Source organism: Macaca mulatta, chromosome 5 (genome assembly GCF_049350105.2).
Source record: "Macaca mulatta isolate MMU2019108-1 chromosome 5, T2T-MMU8v2.0, whole genome shotgun sequence".
Taxonomy (NCBI): domain Eukaryota; kingdom Metazoa; phylum Chordata; class Mammalia; order Primates; family Cercopithecidae; genus Macaca; species Macaca mulatta.
The window spans coordinates 77,021,209-77,036,979 of record NC_133410.1 but is presented as its reverse complement, the minus strand read 5'-3'; the positions used below and the strand labels follow the sequence as shown (position 1 = coordinate 77,036,979).

Below are 15,771 nucleotides of genomic sequence, written 5' to 3'. Positions count from 1 at the left end.
ATAAAAGTTAGACTAGAGGATTAGGTTGGGATTGGAAATAGTAATGCAGGCTGAAAATGAGCATTATCTCAAACCCATGTAGGTTTCCAGGAGTTATTTTAATTCATGTTAATGCTGTAGCGTTACTTTGTACTGTGATGTAATAACACTTCCCAGAGAGGCAATATAGCAAAGTGGTTAAGTGGGTGGCTCCTAGAGACAGGGTAGGTTGGAAATCCTGCTTTACCTAATACTAGCTGACATTACTGCTGTGTGTTAGTGTCCTTACCTGTTTTGTTGGATTGATCTTAATAGTATCTTATCAAATGTTTGGAGAATTAAACAAAAAAGATGTATTTAAAATGCTTAGAACAATATCTGCCATCAAATAGGCTCCTGATTTTTTTTTTAAAGAAAATTGTTATAAATACATAAAATTTACCAGTTTGACCATTTTTAAGTGTCCAATTCAGTGGCATTATGTGCATTCACAATGTTGTACACTCATCCCATTATCCACTTCCAGAACTTTTTCATCATCCCAAACAAACTGTGTAGCATTAAACAATAACTATTCCTTCCACTCCTCAGCCCCTGGTAACTTCCATTCTCTTTCTGTCTGAATTTCCCTATTCTCATGTAAGTCGAATCACAAGTATTTGTCCTTTTGCATTTTGTGTTTTTCATTTAGCCTAGTGTTTTTAAGCTTCATCAGTATTATATAGCATGGATGTATCACGAATTTTCATTCCTTTTTATGGCTGAACAATACATTGTATGTATAGTCATGTGCTGCTTACTGTTTGAGTCAAAAACTGACTGCATCTACATTAAATAAAAAAAAAAATTACACTTATTTTTGATAGAGGTTCTTTGTTTCTTGTAAAGGGTAGACTTTTATTGTGCCTCAGATCTACCTTTTTACATATTATTTCAATGCCTTTTTTAACTTTGGTTATCAATATGTAGGTATTAAAACTGCCTTCACCAGAAAATGTGGGGAGACAGCTTTCATTGCACCCCAGTGTGAAATGATTCCAATTGAATGGGTTTGCAGAAGAATAGCAACTGGTTCTTTTCTCAAAAGAAATCCTGGTGTCAAGGAAGGATATAAGTTTTACCCACCTAAAGTGGAGTTGTTTTTCAAGGTAATTATCTTATGCCTCTATTTTATGTCTTACTGTAACACGGCAATAAATTTATAATTAGAAACTCTAAAGGTTTAAATATTCAAGCAAAGTTTTTGATATTTTGATATTGCAAATGTCATCCCAAAATTTGTCTTATCTAGTTGCCAGTATCAATAATGTACACTTCCATTAGCAATGATAGATCAAATTTTATAAAGAAAGCATCTGAAAATCTTACCTTTGAACCAAGATGACTAATAGGAGGACAAGAAAACTAACAGTTAATTTTTTAAAAATTTAGTTGAAATCTTTTTATATTCTAATACAGGAAAACTATACTAACAATGTCTCTTGTAAGTAAAAATATATAAATAAAGGTTGTAAGAATCAGTGGTTATGAATTTTTATAGGCTTTACTGCTTTAACCATCTTCATTTATGCTGTTAAGCATAGATCTGCTTGGGAAGCAATATCAGTGTTGCTTTTTAATCAATAAGTTATATAACTTGTGTATTATGATTATATAGATGAAGAATTTATAAAGATATTGTCATATAAAGTTGCACACAGCTTAGAATAAAATGAAATTATTTCATTTTTTTCACTTACCTCTTTGAGGTCTCTTGAATTATCAAATAATGTCCCTAAAAAATTATAGTCCTGTATAAATTCTAATAAAAAGTGAGGTCAGGAAGTTATGAGAACTGTAGTTTTGGAAAGATTTGATTGATTAAAATGTGCTTTGACCTTCCTGTCATGTCTGATGACTGTTACTAAGGAAAAACAAAAATCACAAACTTAAATTCTGTTTAAATTTGTTTAGAGGTTAAATTCTTTGAAATACTTTGTGACCTAGAATAAGTTACTCACCTAAATACTTTGAATTTTAAAGTGCTATTGAGAGTAGACAAATTAAGAGTAATAGTTTTTTCTGCTTGCAGGAGCTAACTAGGAAAAAAAGAACAAAGGAGTAATAATTGCTTTGAATTAAGGAGTATCGTAAATTAAAAATTTCTTTAGATGTCTCATTTTGTTGCCTAGGCTGCTCTTGAACTCCTAGGCTCAAGCAATCCTCCTGCCTCAGCCTCCTAAATTACTAGGACTGCAGTGTGAGCCACTGCACCTGGCTCAAAATTTCTTTCTTTTCTTTTCTTTTTTTTTTTTTTTGAGACGGAATCTTCCTCTGTGCCTAGGCTGGAGTGCAGTGGCGCCCTCTCAGCTCACTGCAACCTCTGCCTCCCGGGTTTAAATGATTCTTCTGCCTTAGCCTCCTGAGTAGCTGGGATTACGGTGTGCACCACCACACCCAGCTAATTTTTTGTATTTTTAGTAGACGGGGTTTCACCATGTTGGCCGGGCTGGTCTCGAACTCCTGACCTTGTGATCCGCCCACCTCAGCCCCTGCAAAGCACTGGGATTACAGGCGTGAGCTACCATGCCCAGCCGTGGCTGAAAATTTCTAAGGAGTTCATGCTCAAGGTGAAAAGGATGTTGGTTTTTCTGAAAAGTTTAAAAATTTTAGATTTAAGTTAATTGTACTACTATACTTTATTCACAGGATGATGCCAATAATGACCCACAGTGGTCTGAGGAACAGCTGATTGCTGCAAAACTTTGCTTCGCTGGACTTGTTATAGGCCAAACTGAAGTGGATATCATGAGTCATGCTACACAGGCTATATTTGAAATACTGGAGAAATCCTGGTTGCCCCAGAATTGTACACTGGTTGATATGAAGGTACAGATAAAACAATGGGATTTGAAAGTAAAGGTTAGAGTTGAGAGATGCTTTCATAGAATAGTTTTTGAAAACTTTGTTGACATGCTGTTTCCAGATTGAATTTGGTGTTGATGTAACCACCAAAGAAATTGTTCTTGCTGATGTTATTGACAATGATTCCTGGAGACTCTGGCCATCAGGAGATCGAAGCCAACAGAAAGACAAACAGGTAGATAATGTGTCAGGTTTTTTATCCTTTTTGAGGTCAAGCTGAGATAGAGGAGAAAGGAGAGATGAGGGGAAAAAGCAAATTATTGTTCCTAATGATAGGAACCTGTTTTGTTGATTGCTGTTTATTTTTAAAGAGAAATATCTCCGGTATCTTAATATAAGAATAATAGGAATAATACTTTACATTTATAAAGCAAATTTCTCATCTGTTACCTTAATAACCTTCTCACAACAATAACAGCAAGTACTATCTTTGGCTAAATGAAAACTAAGGGTCTTAAGAGAATGGGTATCTTCACAATTACTAGAGTCGGGCAGATCTGGGACTCTATCCCAAGTCTCCTGGATATTACCAGGCTCCATTTCTGCTCCTATAAAAAACAGTAGACACTTCGCAAAAGAAGACATCTATGTAGCCAACAAACATGAAAAAAAGCTCATCATTAGTGATCATTAGAGAAATGCAAACCTAAACCTCAATGAGATACCATCTCACACAAGTCAGAATGGCTGCTATTAAAAAGTCAGGAAACAACAGATGCTGGAGAGGCTGTGAAGAAATAGGAACACTTCTACACTGTTGGTGGGAATGCAAATTAGTTCAGCCATTGTGGAAGACAGTGCAGTGATTCCTCAAGGATCTAGAACCAGAAATACCATTTGACCCAGCAATCCCATTACTGGGTATACACCCAAAGGAATATAAATCATTCTACTGTAAAGACACGTGCACAGGAGCAGCACTATTTATAATAGCAAAGACATGGAACCAACCTAAATGCCCATCAGTGATAGACTGGATAAAGAAAATGTGGTACATGCACACCATGGAATACTATGCAGCCATAAAAAAGAATGAGATTGGCCAGGCGCGGTGGCTCACCCCGGTAATCCCAGCACTCTGGGAGGCCAAGGTGGGTGGATCACAGGGTCAGGAGTTCAAGACCATCCTGCCTGGCCAAGATGGTGAAACCTTGTCTCTAAAAATAAAATAAAATAAGCCGGGCATGGTGGTGGGCGCCTGTAATCCCAGCTACTCGGAAGGCTGAGGCAGAGAATTGTTTCAACCCAGGGGGCAGAGGTTGCAGTGAGCCAAGATTGTGCCACTGCGCTCCAGCTTGGTTGATAGAGCGAACCTCTGTCTCACAAAAAAAAAAAAAAAAAAGAAAAAGAAAAGAATGAGATCATGTCCTTTGCAGGGAAATGGATGAAGCTAGAAGCCATCATCCTCAGCAAACTAACACAGGAACGGAAAACGAAACACCACATATTCACGCTCATAAGTGGGAGTTGAACACTGAAAACACATGGACACAGGGAGGGGAACAACACACACCGGGGCCTCTTGCAGGATGGGGAACAACGGGAGGGAGAGCATTAGGACAAATACCTAACAGATATGGGGCTTAAAACCTAGATGACAGCTTGATGGTGCAGCAAACTACCATGGCACATGTATACCTATGTAACAAACCTGCACATTCTGCACATGTATTTAAAATAAAAAATAACCAAATTAGAGCAAGACCCTTTCTATACCTAATATTTAAAAATTCTCAAGGCAGTTAGTTGTAGTTGCTAGTACAGAAAACACTTAACCTTAAGAGAAAATAAAAGTATACTTTACTATGGAACTTTCTGTAGTTTAATTCAGGAAGTGAAAAGATGCATTTTCAGAAGTATCCCTTGTTATACAAGCTCTTCATAATCCCTCCCCAAAACTCAGAAACCAGAGAGTTTCAGGTAGCAAGACATACTTGTTTTCTAAACTTTCTATCTTATTTTCTAGTCTTATCGGGACCTCAAAGAAGTAACTCCTGAAGGGCTCCAAATGGTAAAGAAAAACTTTGAGTGGGTTGCAGAGAGAGTAGAGGTAAACCTTCTATAGTGAAACTGTACTGTATTATGTATTATGTGTTTTTCTTTTAAGAAAATCTTGTTTCAAAAGAAAAAAATGGGAGAGTATAGTGCTTTTCTCTTCAGTGACTTTGTTTTATTTAGTTTTTTTTGGAGAGACAGTCTCGCCCTGTCACCCAGGCTGGAGTGCAGTGGTGCGATCTCGGCTCACTGCAAGCTCCGCCTCCCAGGTTCATGCCATTCTCCTGGCTCAGCCTCCTGAGTAGCTGGGACTACAGGCGCCCGCCACCACGCCCAGCTAATTTTTTGTATTTTTAGTAGAGATGGGGTTTCACCATGTTAGCCAGGATGGTCTCGATCTCCTGACCTCGTGATCCGCCTGCCTCAGCCTCCCAAAGTGCTGGGATTACAGGCATGAGCCACCACGCCCGGCTTTTCAGTGACTTTGAAAGTGAGGAACACTTTTAGGAAATGTATCAGCTGGGCAATCCTTACTAGTATACTGGAACTCCCTGCTGTTAAGCTGGCCAATACACACCTCCCAGATCCTGTTGGGGAAATCTGAAATCTGTCTCCTCCCTACCCCGCAGGAGAAACCTTATATTTCCTACTCACCTCCACAGCTACTCAGAGTTCTATTAGCATGGGATGGCTGGAACTCTGTGTGGCTTTAAATGTTACTTTAAGTTTTATGGTATTACTCTAATTCTGGGAGTTGAATGGGGTTTGTGATTATGCAAGGGTCATAATCACATTTGAGAACATTATTCTCATAGGAATATATATATTTTGAGTTCCAAGCAATTAACTTACAAAGACTTAAAACATGACTTCTGATTTGGCTAATCAGAAGTATGCCTTGTAATCCCAAAATGCTGGGATTACAGGCGTGAGCCATCACTGCTGGCCACTAGGCTTTCTTAATACTCACCTCCAAAGAGCTTAAGGTACTCTAGGAGCTTAGAAAAGAAAAGCATCCATTAAACAAAGTGCACTAAAGGTCTTAGGATGAAATATTTTGTATTATAATTTCCTGAATATTAATTAAAAGATTTTGAGTATCTTTACTGTTTATTTTAAATAAACATAATTTGTCTCATAAAAATTGAATTCTTTAAGTCTTAATGATGAAGACCACTTTCCTTTATATATTGAGATTTTAAAAAATAAATGCTGTCTTTTTGTTCTGTTTGTCTCTGTCTTAAATTTGATCTGTTAAGAAAGAAAATATTGTGCCCAGATGTAATTTCACTACAAACTCTAGCTCATTTATTCATTTTTGTTTTTATGTTCTTTTCATATCCATGTATTTTTTCTTCAGTTGCTTTTGAAATCAGAAAGTCAGTGCAGGGTTGTAGTGTTGATGGGCTCTACTTCTGATCTTGGTCACTGTGAAAAAATCAAGAAGGCCTGTGGAAATTTTGGCATTCCATGTGAACTTCGAGTAACATCTGCGCATAAAGGACCAGATGAAACCCTGAGGATTAAAGCTGAGTATGAAGGTAAACCACAAGTAATATGGACATTTCAGGTATTTCTGATTTTGCTAAAAGAAATTACACACTTTAGACTAATAATGCTGAAAAAGAGCTTTGTCACCTTTCTAAGGGAAAAACACATGATATACTAGGCTTTCTTTTTTTCTTTTTTTTTTTGAGACGGCATCTCGCTTTGTCGCCCAAGCTGGAGTTGCAGTGGCGCCATCTCAGCTCACTGCAAGCTCCACCTCCCAGGTTCACGCCATTCTCCTGCCTCAGCCTCCTGAGTAGCTGGGACTACACGCGTCCGCCACCACGCCCGGCTAATTTTTTGTATTTTTAATAGAGACGGGGTTTCAAAACCAGGATGGTCTTGATCTCCTGACCTCATGATCCACCCACCTTGGCCTCCCTAAGTGCTGGGATTACAGGCATGAGCCATCACGGCCGGCTACTAGGCTTTCTTTCTTAATGCTCACCTCCAAAGAGCTTAAGGTACTCTAGGAGCTTAGAAAAGAAAGGAGCAGGGAGAAAGAATTAAAAATGCAAGTATGAAAAGAAAACAAAGACTAGAATAATAAGAACCTCTGCCATCCTTATCTGGTAAGAAGGCCCTGGAGCATTGCTTCTAATAACGCTCCAATAGAAAATAGGCCCCCACAGTTACAGGAGGTGGGAGGTTGAAACAGCAGGTTCTCCTGCGAATCTTTAATTGCCACCCTTTCCAGGGAGGTAGTCAGATAGGAAATTAAGGAACAGTTTCAGAATACAGTACATAAAAAATAATGGTATAGCAGTGATCTAAAATAGTGGAGTCCTGGGTTTACAACCAAATGTTTCTCAACTGGAAAAAAAAGTTGATTATTTCATCTACAGGTCGTTGCTATGGAAGTGTAGTTACTAATTTGGGAAGAGTGGGAGGTTGGGGGAACTCAGACTCCTTTGATAGCTAATGAATTCTAGAACTCTTTTCAGAAAATTGCAAATACATATAATTTTGGATTCTAGGTTAGAAATCTCTGCTTTAGGAAACAAGCAAGGATAATTTATAAATTTATCAAAGAATGAATTGCTTAAGAGATTATGTTAAAAAAATATTTCAAAGGGCCTTAAAAATTTGGGGACACTATATTAATTAAACTTTCCTTCAACTCTTGCTTCAGGACGTGTCCCTAAACGCCTGGTCTATATTAACTGGTCTCCCTGCACCGGTTGACGGACCACCCAGTCAGGAAAGACACCTGTTCAGATGGTGTCATTCTTCACTTTGGCCAGCCTACGCAGCAATAGAAGAGGCCTATGAGCTATTCCCTCACTAACACCCTGCTATCCCCTTTATAATGTACATCTCAAAAACAGCCAAACCTATTCCAGCTACTTTATTACTTGACATATAGTAAGTGGCAGAGTAACCTTATATCTTGAATATATGTGTAATAATAGTGTCTTTTATGTATTTTCAGAGAAGACTATTCAAGGACCTCAAGTCATTAAAACATATAGGCCTTAAACCCCCCCCCCCAAAAAAAAAACCCTATCTTTAAACCTCTTTTGAATGTTTAGCATAATTATAAACTTGTTATTTCCCTAGGGGATGGCATTCCTACTGTATTTGTGGCAGTGGCAGGCAGAAGTAATGGTTTGGGACCAGTGATGTCTGGGAACACTGCATATCCAGTTATCAGCTGTCCTCCCCTCACACCAGACTGGGGAGCTCAGGATGTGTGGTCTTCTCTTCGACTGCCCAGTGGTAAGATACATTGAATTTTTAAAAACTGTTCATTACAAGCATTTAACAGATACAAAACAGTAGACAGAATAGCATAATAAAATCTCATGTACCCATGACGTAGCTTCAGCAATTAACATCTTGTGTCTACAGCCATCTCCTGCTGGATTATTTTAAAGCAGAACTTAGACGTTATAGTAATTTACACTTAATTATACGTTTAAGTAATACGGGCTCTAGTTTTTAAATCATAATCATGATGTTGTTACAGAACAAAAGGGGCCCACTTCTGATGCATTAGAAACCGGTACTATCTAAGCCCCCAGGTTTTTGAGAAAGAAAGGCTTCCTCTTTCAAGTTGACCAATAAGGACACATGAGTCCAGCTCAAATCTGTCCCCCTGTGCTGGCTTTATGGCAGTAATCTTACTAGAAAAGGTTTAGGGGATAGATTCTGGGATTAGTAGGTGATTGGTGGAAGGAAAGGGGAGGTCTAGAAAGTCCTTGGGCATGTGCAGTTATCTCTTCGTGTTGTTTCATGGATCGTGTGTGTAAATTTGGGGGAGTTAGAATGAAATGTGGTGGACATTGGGCCTGTGACATCGGTCAGCTGGTTCTGTGCAGACTCTAGTTGGCCATATTGTTTAATCTACCATTCTGCAAACTCAAGAATTTCTGTTAGTTGTTGGTGTCTTTTAATTCCTGGGGACACAGTTTCAATACCATATTCACACCTCAGAAAGAGTAGTGGTAATTTCTTAAGATACAATTTTTAGTTGGTGTCCAAGTTTTCTAATTGTCTCATCTATTTGTTCAGATCCACCGCAGTCCTTATATTGCATTTAGTTGATAACCTCTTAATTTTTTTAATACATAACAATTCATCCTCCCTTCTTCCCTTTCATTTTTTCGATAGAATTTTCTACGTTTTGGATTTGGCTTCTTACATTTCTAGGTGGTGGTAAACATGCTCTTCCATTCCCTATATTTTCTATAAACTGATGGTGAGATCTGTAATAAAATCAACTTTGGATATTTTTTTCCCAAGAATTCATGGTATTGAGTTTTTTTTAAAGTAAATGTGATCATGTTACTTCTGTAGAGAGAATAAAATTTTATTCTTAAATATTGGGGATAAGGCTGGGTGCAGTGGCTCATGCCTGTCATCCCAGAACTTTGGAAGGCTGGGTCTCTTGAGGTCAGGAGTTCAACACTTGCCTGGCCAATACGGTGAAACCCCATCTCTACTAAAAATACAAAAATTACCTGGGCATGGTGGTGAGCACCTATAATCCCAGCTACTCAGAGGTTGAGGTAGGAGAATCACTTGAACCTGGGAGGCGGAGGTGAGTCAAGATTGCACCACTGGACTCCAAACTGGGCAACAGAGTGAGACGGTGGGGATAAAAGATAATAACATAAGGAAGTACCCTTTTGGCTGATGGAACTGGATCACGTGTTGTGGTTTGTTCATCATAGACCAAGATATGATCTGACGTTCTGCAGTTTATGAGGGTCAATATTATTTCAGTAGGAGCAGATTTGCTTTATTACTGAAATCCCTAACTTTTGTCATAGCTGTATATATCCAGTCTTGATACATATCAAGTATACTAAGTCCTTGAGCCCTCCAACCTGGTCCAGTGGACTGGCTTTTCTCTAGGCATCCTATATTGCTGTTGTCTTAGGATCCCCCTTTACCATCATTTTAGAGACCCATTTTGCCTTTCTCTAGGCTTGGATCTCCCATGTTTTCACCTTACTTGGTTTATTTTTATTTTGTTGGAGTACATTCTTGAACTTAGGGGCAAAAGAATACAAAAGGTAAATTTTGATACCTTGTATATCTGAAATGTTTATATTGAAGCCCTATACTTATTATCAAATTAGAATCCTATGCTGATAATCATTTTGCCTTGGAATTTTGGGAGCATTATTATTCCACTGTCTCCAAGCATCCACAGTTGAGGACTCCATTGCTTTTCCACCAGTCTGATTCTAGGTTTCTCAGGAATTTTCTCTCTGGAAACTTTCAGGATCTTTTGTCTGTTTTGATTGTTCTTAAATTTTACACAGATGTGACGTGCTGAGTCTGTTTGCATTATGGACTTTCGGTGGGCTCTTTTAATCTGAAATTCTAATTTCTTAGTCCCCATTTTCCTTGAATCATTTAATTTTCTTACCCCTCCATATTCTCTCTTCTCTCATTTTTGAATTTATTCAAATTTGGGCTTCCCTTGATTTCTATTCTACTTGTTTGTCTTGTTGCTATACTCTCTGGAATATTTCCTCAATTTTACATTCCAGCCCTTGCGTTTAGTTTTTCTTTCTTTTTTCCTCCTTGAGATGGAGTCAGGCTCCGTTGCCCAGGCTGGAGTGCAATGGCACAATCTCAGCTTTACTGCAGCCTCCGTCTCCCAGGTTCAAGCAGTTCTGGTGCCTCAACCTCCCAAGTACCTGGGATTATAGGTGTGCACCACCACGCCCAGCTGATTTTTGTATTTTTAGCGGAGACATGGTTTCACCATGTTGGCCAGGCTGGTCTTGAACTCTTAACCTCAGGTGATCTGCCTGCCCTGGCCTCCCAAAGTGCTGAAGTTACAGGCGTGAGCCACTGTACCCGGCCTTCATTTTGGATACAGGTGTTTTTGTTTTTGTTTTTTGACACAGGATCTTGCTCTGTTGCCCAGGTGGGAGCGCAGTGGCGTGATCATATCTCACTGGACCCTTAAATTCCTAGGCTCATGTGATCCGCCCACCTCAGCCTCCCAAGTAGCTACGACTACAGGCCCACACCATCACACCTGGCTAATTTTTTTACTTTTTGTAGAGATGGGCACTTCGTATGTTGCCCAGGCTTGTCCTGAACTCCTGGGCTCAAGCAATCTTCCCACCTCAGCCTCCCAAAGTGTTGGGATTGGATAGGAACCACTGTCTCTGGTTTTTTTTACACGAAGTTTTCGTATTTCTTTTGGTTTTTGTTTTCTGGGCTTTTGTTGTTGTTGTCGTTTGTGTTTGTGTGTTTTTAAATTTCCAAGAGCTCTTTTTTGTTCTCTGGAGGAGAAGATTATAGTCTGTTGCATATAGTTACTTTCTTCAGCTGTCTGGTAATCCTTGGCTGTTTGCTTTTTTAAGAGTGGAGTACTATAAAAAACCAATTGGAAACTTCAAATGGGTGGTGTGTGTCAAAATTGGGCTTCACTGTGGGGTGTATCTGGTAGTGATTGTTCTTCAAATAACCCCTCACATTAATGTCTAGGTATTTTCTTAAGCGTTGACCAGAATTACTCAGAGAACAAAAGTGTCTGGTGTCCCCTGGTTCAAAGACACCTAGACTGTGAAGTCTGTTTTACCTTCAGAAAAATTAAAGGTCTGGCATGGTGGCTCATGCCTATAATCCCAACACTTTGGGAGGCAGAGATTGGTGGATTGCCTGAGCTCAGCCTAGGCAACCTGGCAACACCCCGTCTCTACCATAAATACAAAAATTAGCTAGGCATGGTAGCACACTCCTGTAGTCCCAGCTACTTGGGAAGCCAAGGTGGGAGGATCACTGGGGCCTGGGAAGTTGAGGCAGTAGTGAGCCGTGATGGCACCACTGTACTCCGGATGACAGAGCGAGACCCTGTCTCAGAAAAAAATAATGTTTAAAAAGAAAAAAAATTGCTACAGTGCTTTAAAGAGGCAGTTACTCGGGTAGATGGAGTGGAGAAGGAGATATGAGGGCCTAGCTGCTTCTTAGACTTCGAGTCAGTCATCTTATTAGTCCCTATTCCCTTCCAAAGGTATCTAGTGCCACTAATTTAGTCAGTCAACCTTTCGGGAAGTTCTGTAATGTCAATCATGTTGCTTCTTATCTTTCCCTCCTTTCAGTTTAGGATTAAGTTTTCTTTCTTTTTCTTTTTTCTTTTCTTTTTTTTTTTTTAAGACGGAGTTTTGCTCTTGTTGCCCAGGCTGGAGTGCAATGGCGCAATCTCAGCTCACTGCAACCTCTGCCTCCCAGGTTCAAGTGATTCTCCTGCCTCAGCCTCCCAAGTAACTGAGATCACAGGCATGCACCACCACGCCCAGCTAATTTTGATTACATTTTCTTGGTCTGCTAAGTTAGCTACTACTCTATTTGCCTTTCAATTGCCAAAATGTTACTGCTGTTATCTGGCCTTGTGTGTTCATGCCTATTTCCTTTATTCCCTTTGCTGTTTTTATAGGCTCTGAGAATTAAATTTTGTGCCTAAGCTATCTTTAACAAGATGTGACTATACAAAGGTCTCAAGCTAAAAATCGGCAGCTACAAATAAAGCTGTAACCAAATTTATGCCAGAATTGTATAGATATCCATGGAGCTTACAAAAGGGGAGCATGATGAGCAAAAAATTGGCAATTTTTATAGTAGTGCCATTTCAGGAGTGACAGATAATCTGGAAGACTTGTACATAATGATCACTAGAATCTTTTGAGGAGTAGTTTTACAGTAACCTGTGTAAAATCCTGAAGACTGCCCATATTTCTCATCTCTGATGTCATGCTCACTAGATAACTTTTTTTTTTTTTTTTTTTTTAACAATTTAAGCTATTCTTTTACCAGAAAGGGTGTCCTAGGCAGGAGACACAGGTTATTTCAACTATTAGAGTGGAGCACTCTACCCAGTGTGCTAACAATAATGGTTGACATTCTTGGAGCACATATTGTGTACCAGGCACTCTAAGCACTTTATATTATTAACTCATTGAAGTGTCACATCAGGTAGCTACTAGTTACAATTCCCTTCTCACAGAAGAGGAGAATAAATTAACATGAAGTAACTTGACCAATACCACACAGTAATGGGTGGAGCTCCATAAAATAATGTGTTAATACAAATTAGTAAATTGGCCTTGTGATTTGTATTTGACTCTGTTCTTGTTGTGGATAATGGTAGTCAAAGAGCCTGATGAATTCCAAGAATACTGGGAAGATGGAGCTTTTGGATATAGTCCCTGCTAGCAAACACTAGACATAATAGTACCACCTCAAGACACTCTGCCTGAGCAGACATGTGGCCCCTAGGATGTTACTTTCTTATTCTGCTGTCTTGGATCTTACTATTTATTTATAACTTGACATTTCCTAAAATTATTCTGTGGATTTGATTTTTTTTACTGCTTAAAAATGTTAAAATAGTTCAAATGTAGACAGAAAGATTAGTTAGAAAATTATCAAAACAACATAGCTCAAGTTTGTCTAAGAACAGGTACTTCTGGCCACTTACCTTGACCCTTATTTTACTTCAGTTGCTCTTCGCCAGGGATTGAAAGGGATAGTGTATGTGAACAGAACTTTCAAAAAGGTAAGTTTCTTTGTAAGTGATTTCTGTAAGAAGGGTGATAGATGATATATATAAAATGTCTCTTCATGGCAGGTAATACTGACTGCTTTTCCTCTTATAATCACTTTACCACTCCGGTATTAAAGACAGTTCTTCTAGAGATTCTACTTTAGATTAGAATAATGCAGTAGCTTTTTATTTTCTGGGGCAGGACTGCTCTGAGTATAAAATTTTTTGTGAGGTTGTATTTTCATTATTTATTGAGCTCAATTTTCTGTCTTTTCCTTTCTGAACCAATAGGTCTTGGCTGTTCAACCATACTTTCTCCAGAAGGATCAGCTCAATTTGCTGCTCAGATATTTGGATTAAACAACCATTTGGTATGGAGCAAACTGCGAGCAAGCATTTTGAACACATGGATTTCCTTGAAGCAGGCTGACAAGAAAATCAGAGAATGCCATTGAATTTTTTAGGGGAAAAACTACAAAGTTCTAATTTAGCTGAAGGAAAATCAAGCAAAATGAAAAGGTAATTTTAAATTAGAGAACACAAAATGTATTAGTGAATAAATGCTTTTCTAGATCCATATTAATAAATATGAACACCTAACCTCTCCTTTCTTAGGTCAGACACCAAGATATTTCAGCCAGCCTTTATCATTCCTTTTTTTTTTTTTGAGACGGAGTCTCGCTTTGCCGCCCAGGCTGGAGTGCAGTGGCCGGATCTCAGCTCACTGCAAGCTCCACCTCCCGGGTTCACGCCATTCTCCTGCCTCAGCCTCTGGAGTAGCTGGGACTACAGGCGCCCGCCACCGCGCCCGGCTAGTTTTTTTTTTTTTTTTTGTATTTTTTAGTAGAGACGGGGTTTCACCATGTTAGCCAGGATGGTCTCGATCTCCTGACCTCGTGATCCGCCCATCTCGGCCTCCCAAAGTGCTGGGATTACAGGCTTGAGCCACCGCGCCCGGCCTCATTCCTCTTATTTTATCCTTTTTTCCTTAAGTATTGGTGGTCACTACTATTGAGTTTCTTCCTTAACACTGATTGAATAATCTTAACTCCCTCAGCTAAAACTGGCATTACTGACTCCCAGCTATGTTTTTCCAGACTTGTATTTTCTTTTTTTTTCGAGACAGGGTCTTACTGTTGCCTAGGCTGGAGTGCAGTGGCTTGATCTCAGTTCACTGCTGCCTTCCCTCCTGGGCTCAAGCAGTTCTCCCACCTCAGCCTCTCAAGTAACAGAGATTATAATCTTGCAGCTCCATGCCGAGCTAATTCTATTTTTTGTAGAGATGGGGTCTCACTATGTCACCCAGGTTGGTCTCAAACTCCTGGACCCAAGTAATTCTCCTACCTCAGCCTCCCAAAATGCTAGGGTTACAGGCATGATCCACTGTGCCTGGCTAGACTTATACTTTCAACTGTCCATTTCTCCCTGTACCTCCCATGGGCACTCCCATAAAAAACAGAATGCTCCCAACTTTATTCATCTTCCAAGCCTGAAACTCTTGGTATGCTCACTGCTGCCAAGTCAGAAGCTTGATTTCATCATTGATGTTTTTTTCACATTTCACATCTCACTCATCAAGTCATGTTGGTGTTAATTTCTAATTAACCCTTGAAATTGCCGTCTTCTCATCCTCTGTACAAAAGCCTCAAGTGAGGGTCAAATTTAACATTATCCTGATCTAGACAGTCCCCATTCTCAATCCACCCTTTTCCAAGTTGATTGCCCAAGGACTTCTAACATAATAAACTCTTTAACTCTTTTGCACCACAGACTTCTTTGGAAATATATATGCTGTTGACCCTCTCTGTAGAAAACTGCACACATAAAACTTACCAACAGATGTCATTGGTTCTCGGGTTCTCCCGAAGCCTATCCATGGTTTATAGATTAAGAATTGACGAGGTAGCTGGGCGCAGTGGCTCACACCTATGATCACAGCACTTTGGGAGGCTGAAGCAAGCAGATCACTTGAGGTCAGGAGTTTGAGACCAGCCTGGCCAACATGGTGAAACCCTGTCTCTATTAAAAATACAAAAATTAGCCAGCCGTGATGGCGGGCACCTGTAATCTCAGCTACTCGGGAAGCTGAAGCATGAGAATTGCTTGAACCCGGGAGGCGGAGGTTGCAGTGAGCCTAGATCACACCACTGCACTCCAACCTGGGCAACAGAGCGAGACTCCGTCTCAAAAGGGAAAAAAAAAATTGCTGATGTGACCCATGAAGGGAAGTCATTTTCCTCGTAATTTCTGGACTGCCACACATAGGTATCTTTAGTTCTTCGAAGGCCCACATTTTTATCATTTAAGACCTATTTGTTACTAAGTAGAGCTTT

The 15,771-nt window shown here is 39.5% G+C and overlaps 1 protein-coding gene across 1 annotated transcript in view; it reads left to right on the top strand.

The window, feature by feature from the left end:
• Nucleotides 1-14,038, top strand: part of PAICS (phosphoribosylaminoimidazole carboxylase and phosphoribosylaminoimidazolesuccinocarboxamide synthase) — a 50,076-nt gene extending 36,038 nt beyond the window's left edge. Inside the window, exons 8-14 of the mRNA XM_015138662.3 lie at nt 949-1,127; nt 2,668-2,847; nt 2,945-3,058; nt 4,850-4,933; nt 6,239-6,419; nt 7,987-8,145; nt 13,730-14,038. Of these exons, the coding sequence (XP_014994148.3) occupies nt 949-1,127; nt 2,668-2,847; nt 2,945-3,058; nt 4,850-4,933; nt 6,239-6,419; nt 7,987-8,145; nt 13,730-13,893 (1,061 nt within the window). The 3' untranslated portion in view covers nt 13,894-14,038. The remainder of the gene's footprint in view (nt 1-948; nt 1,128-2,667; nt 2,848-2,944; nt 3,059-4,849; nt 4,934-6,238; nt 6,420-7,986; nt 8,146-13,729) is intronic.
• Nucleotides 14,039-15,771: the final 1,733 nt, after the last annotated feature.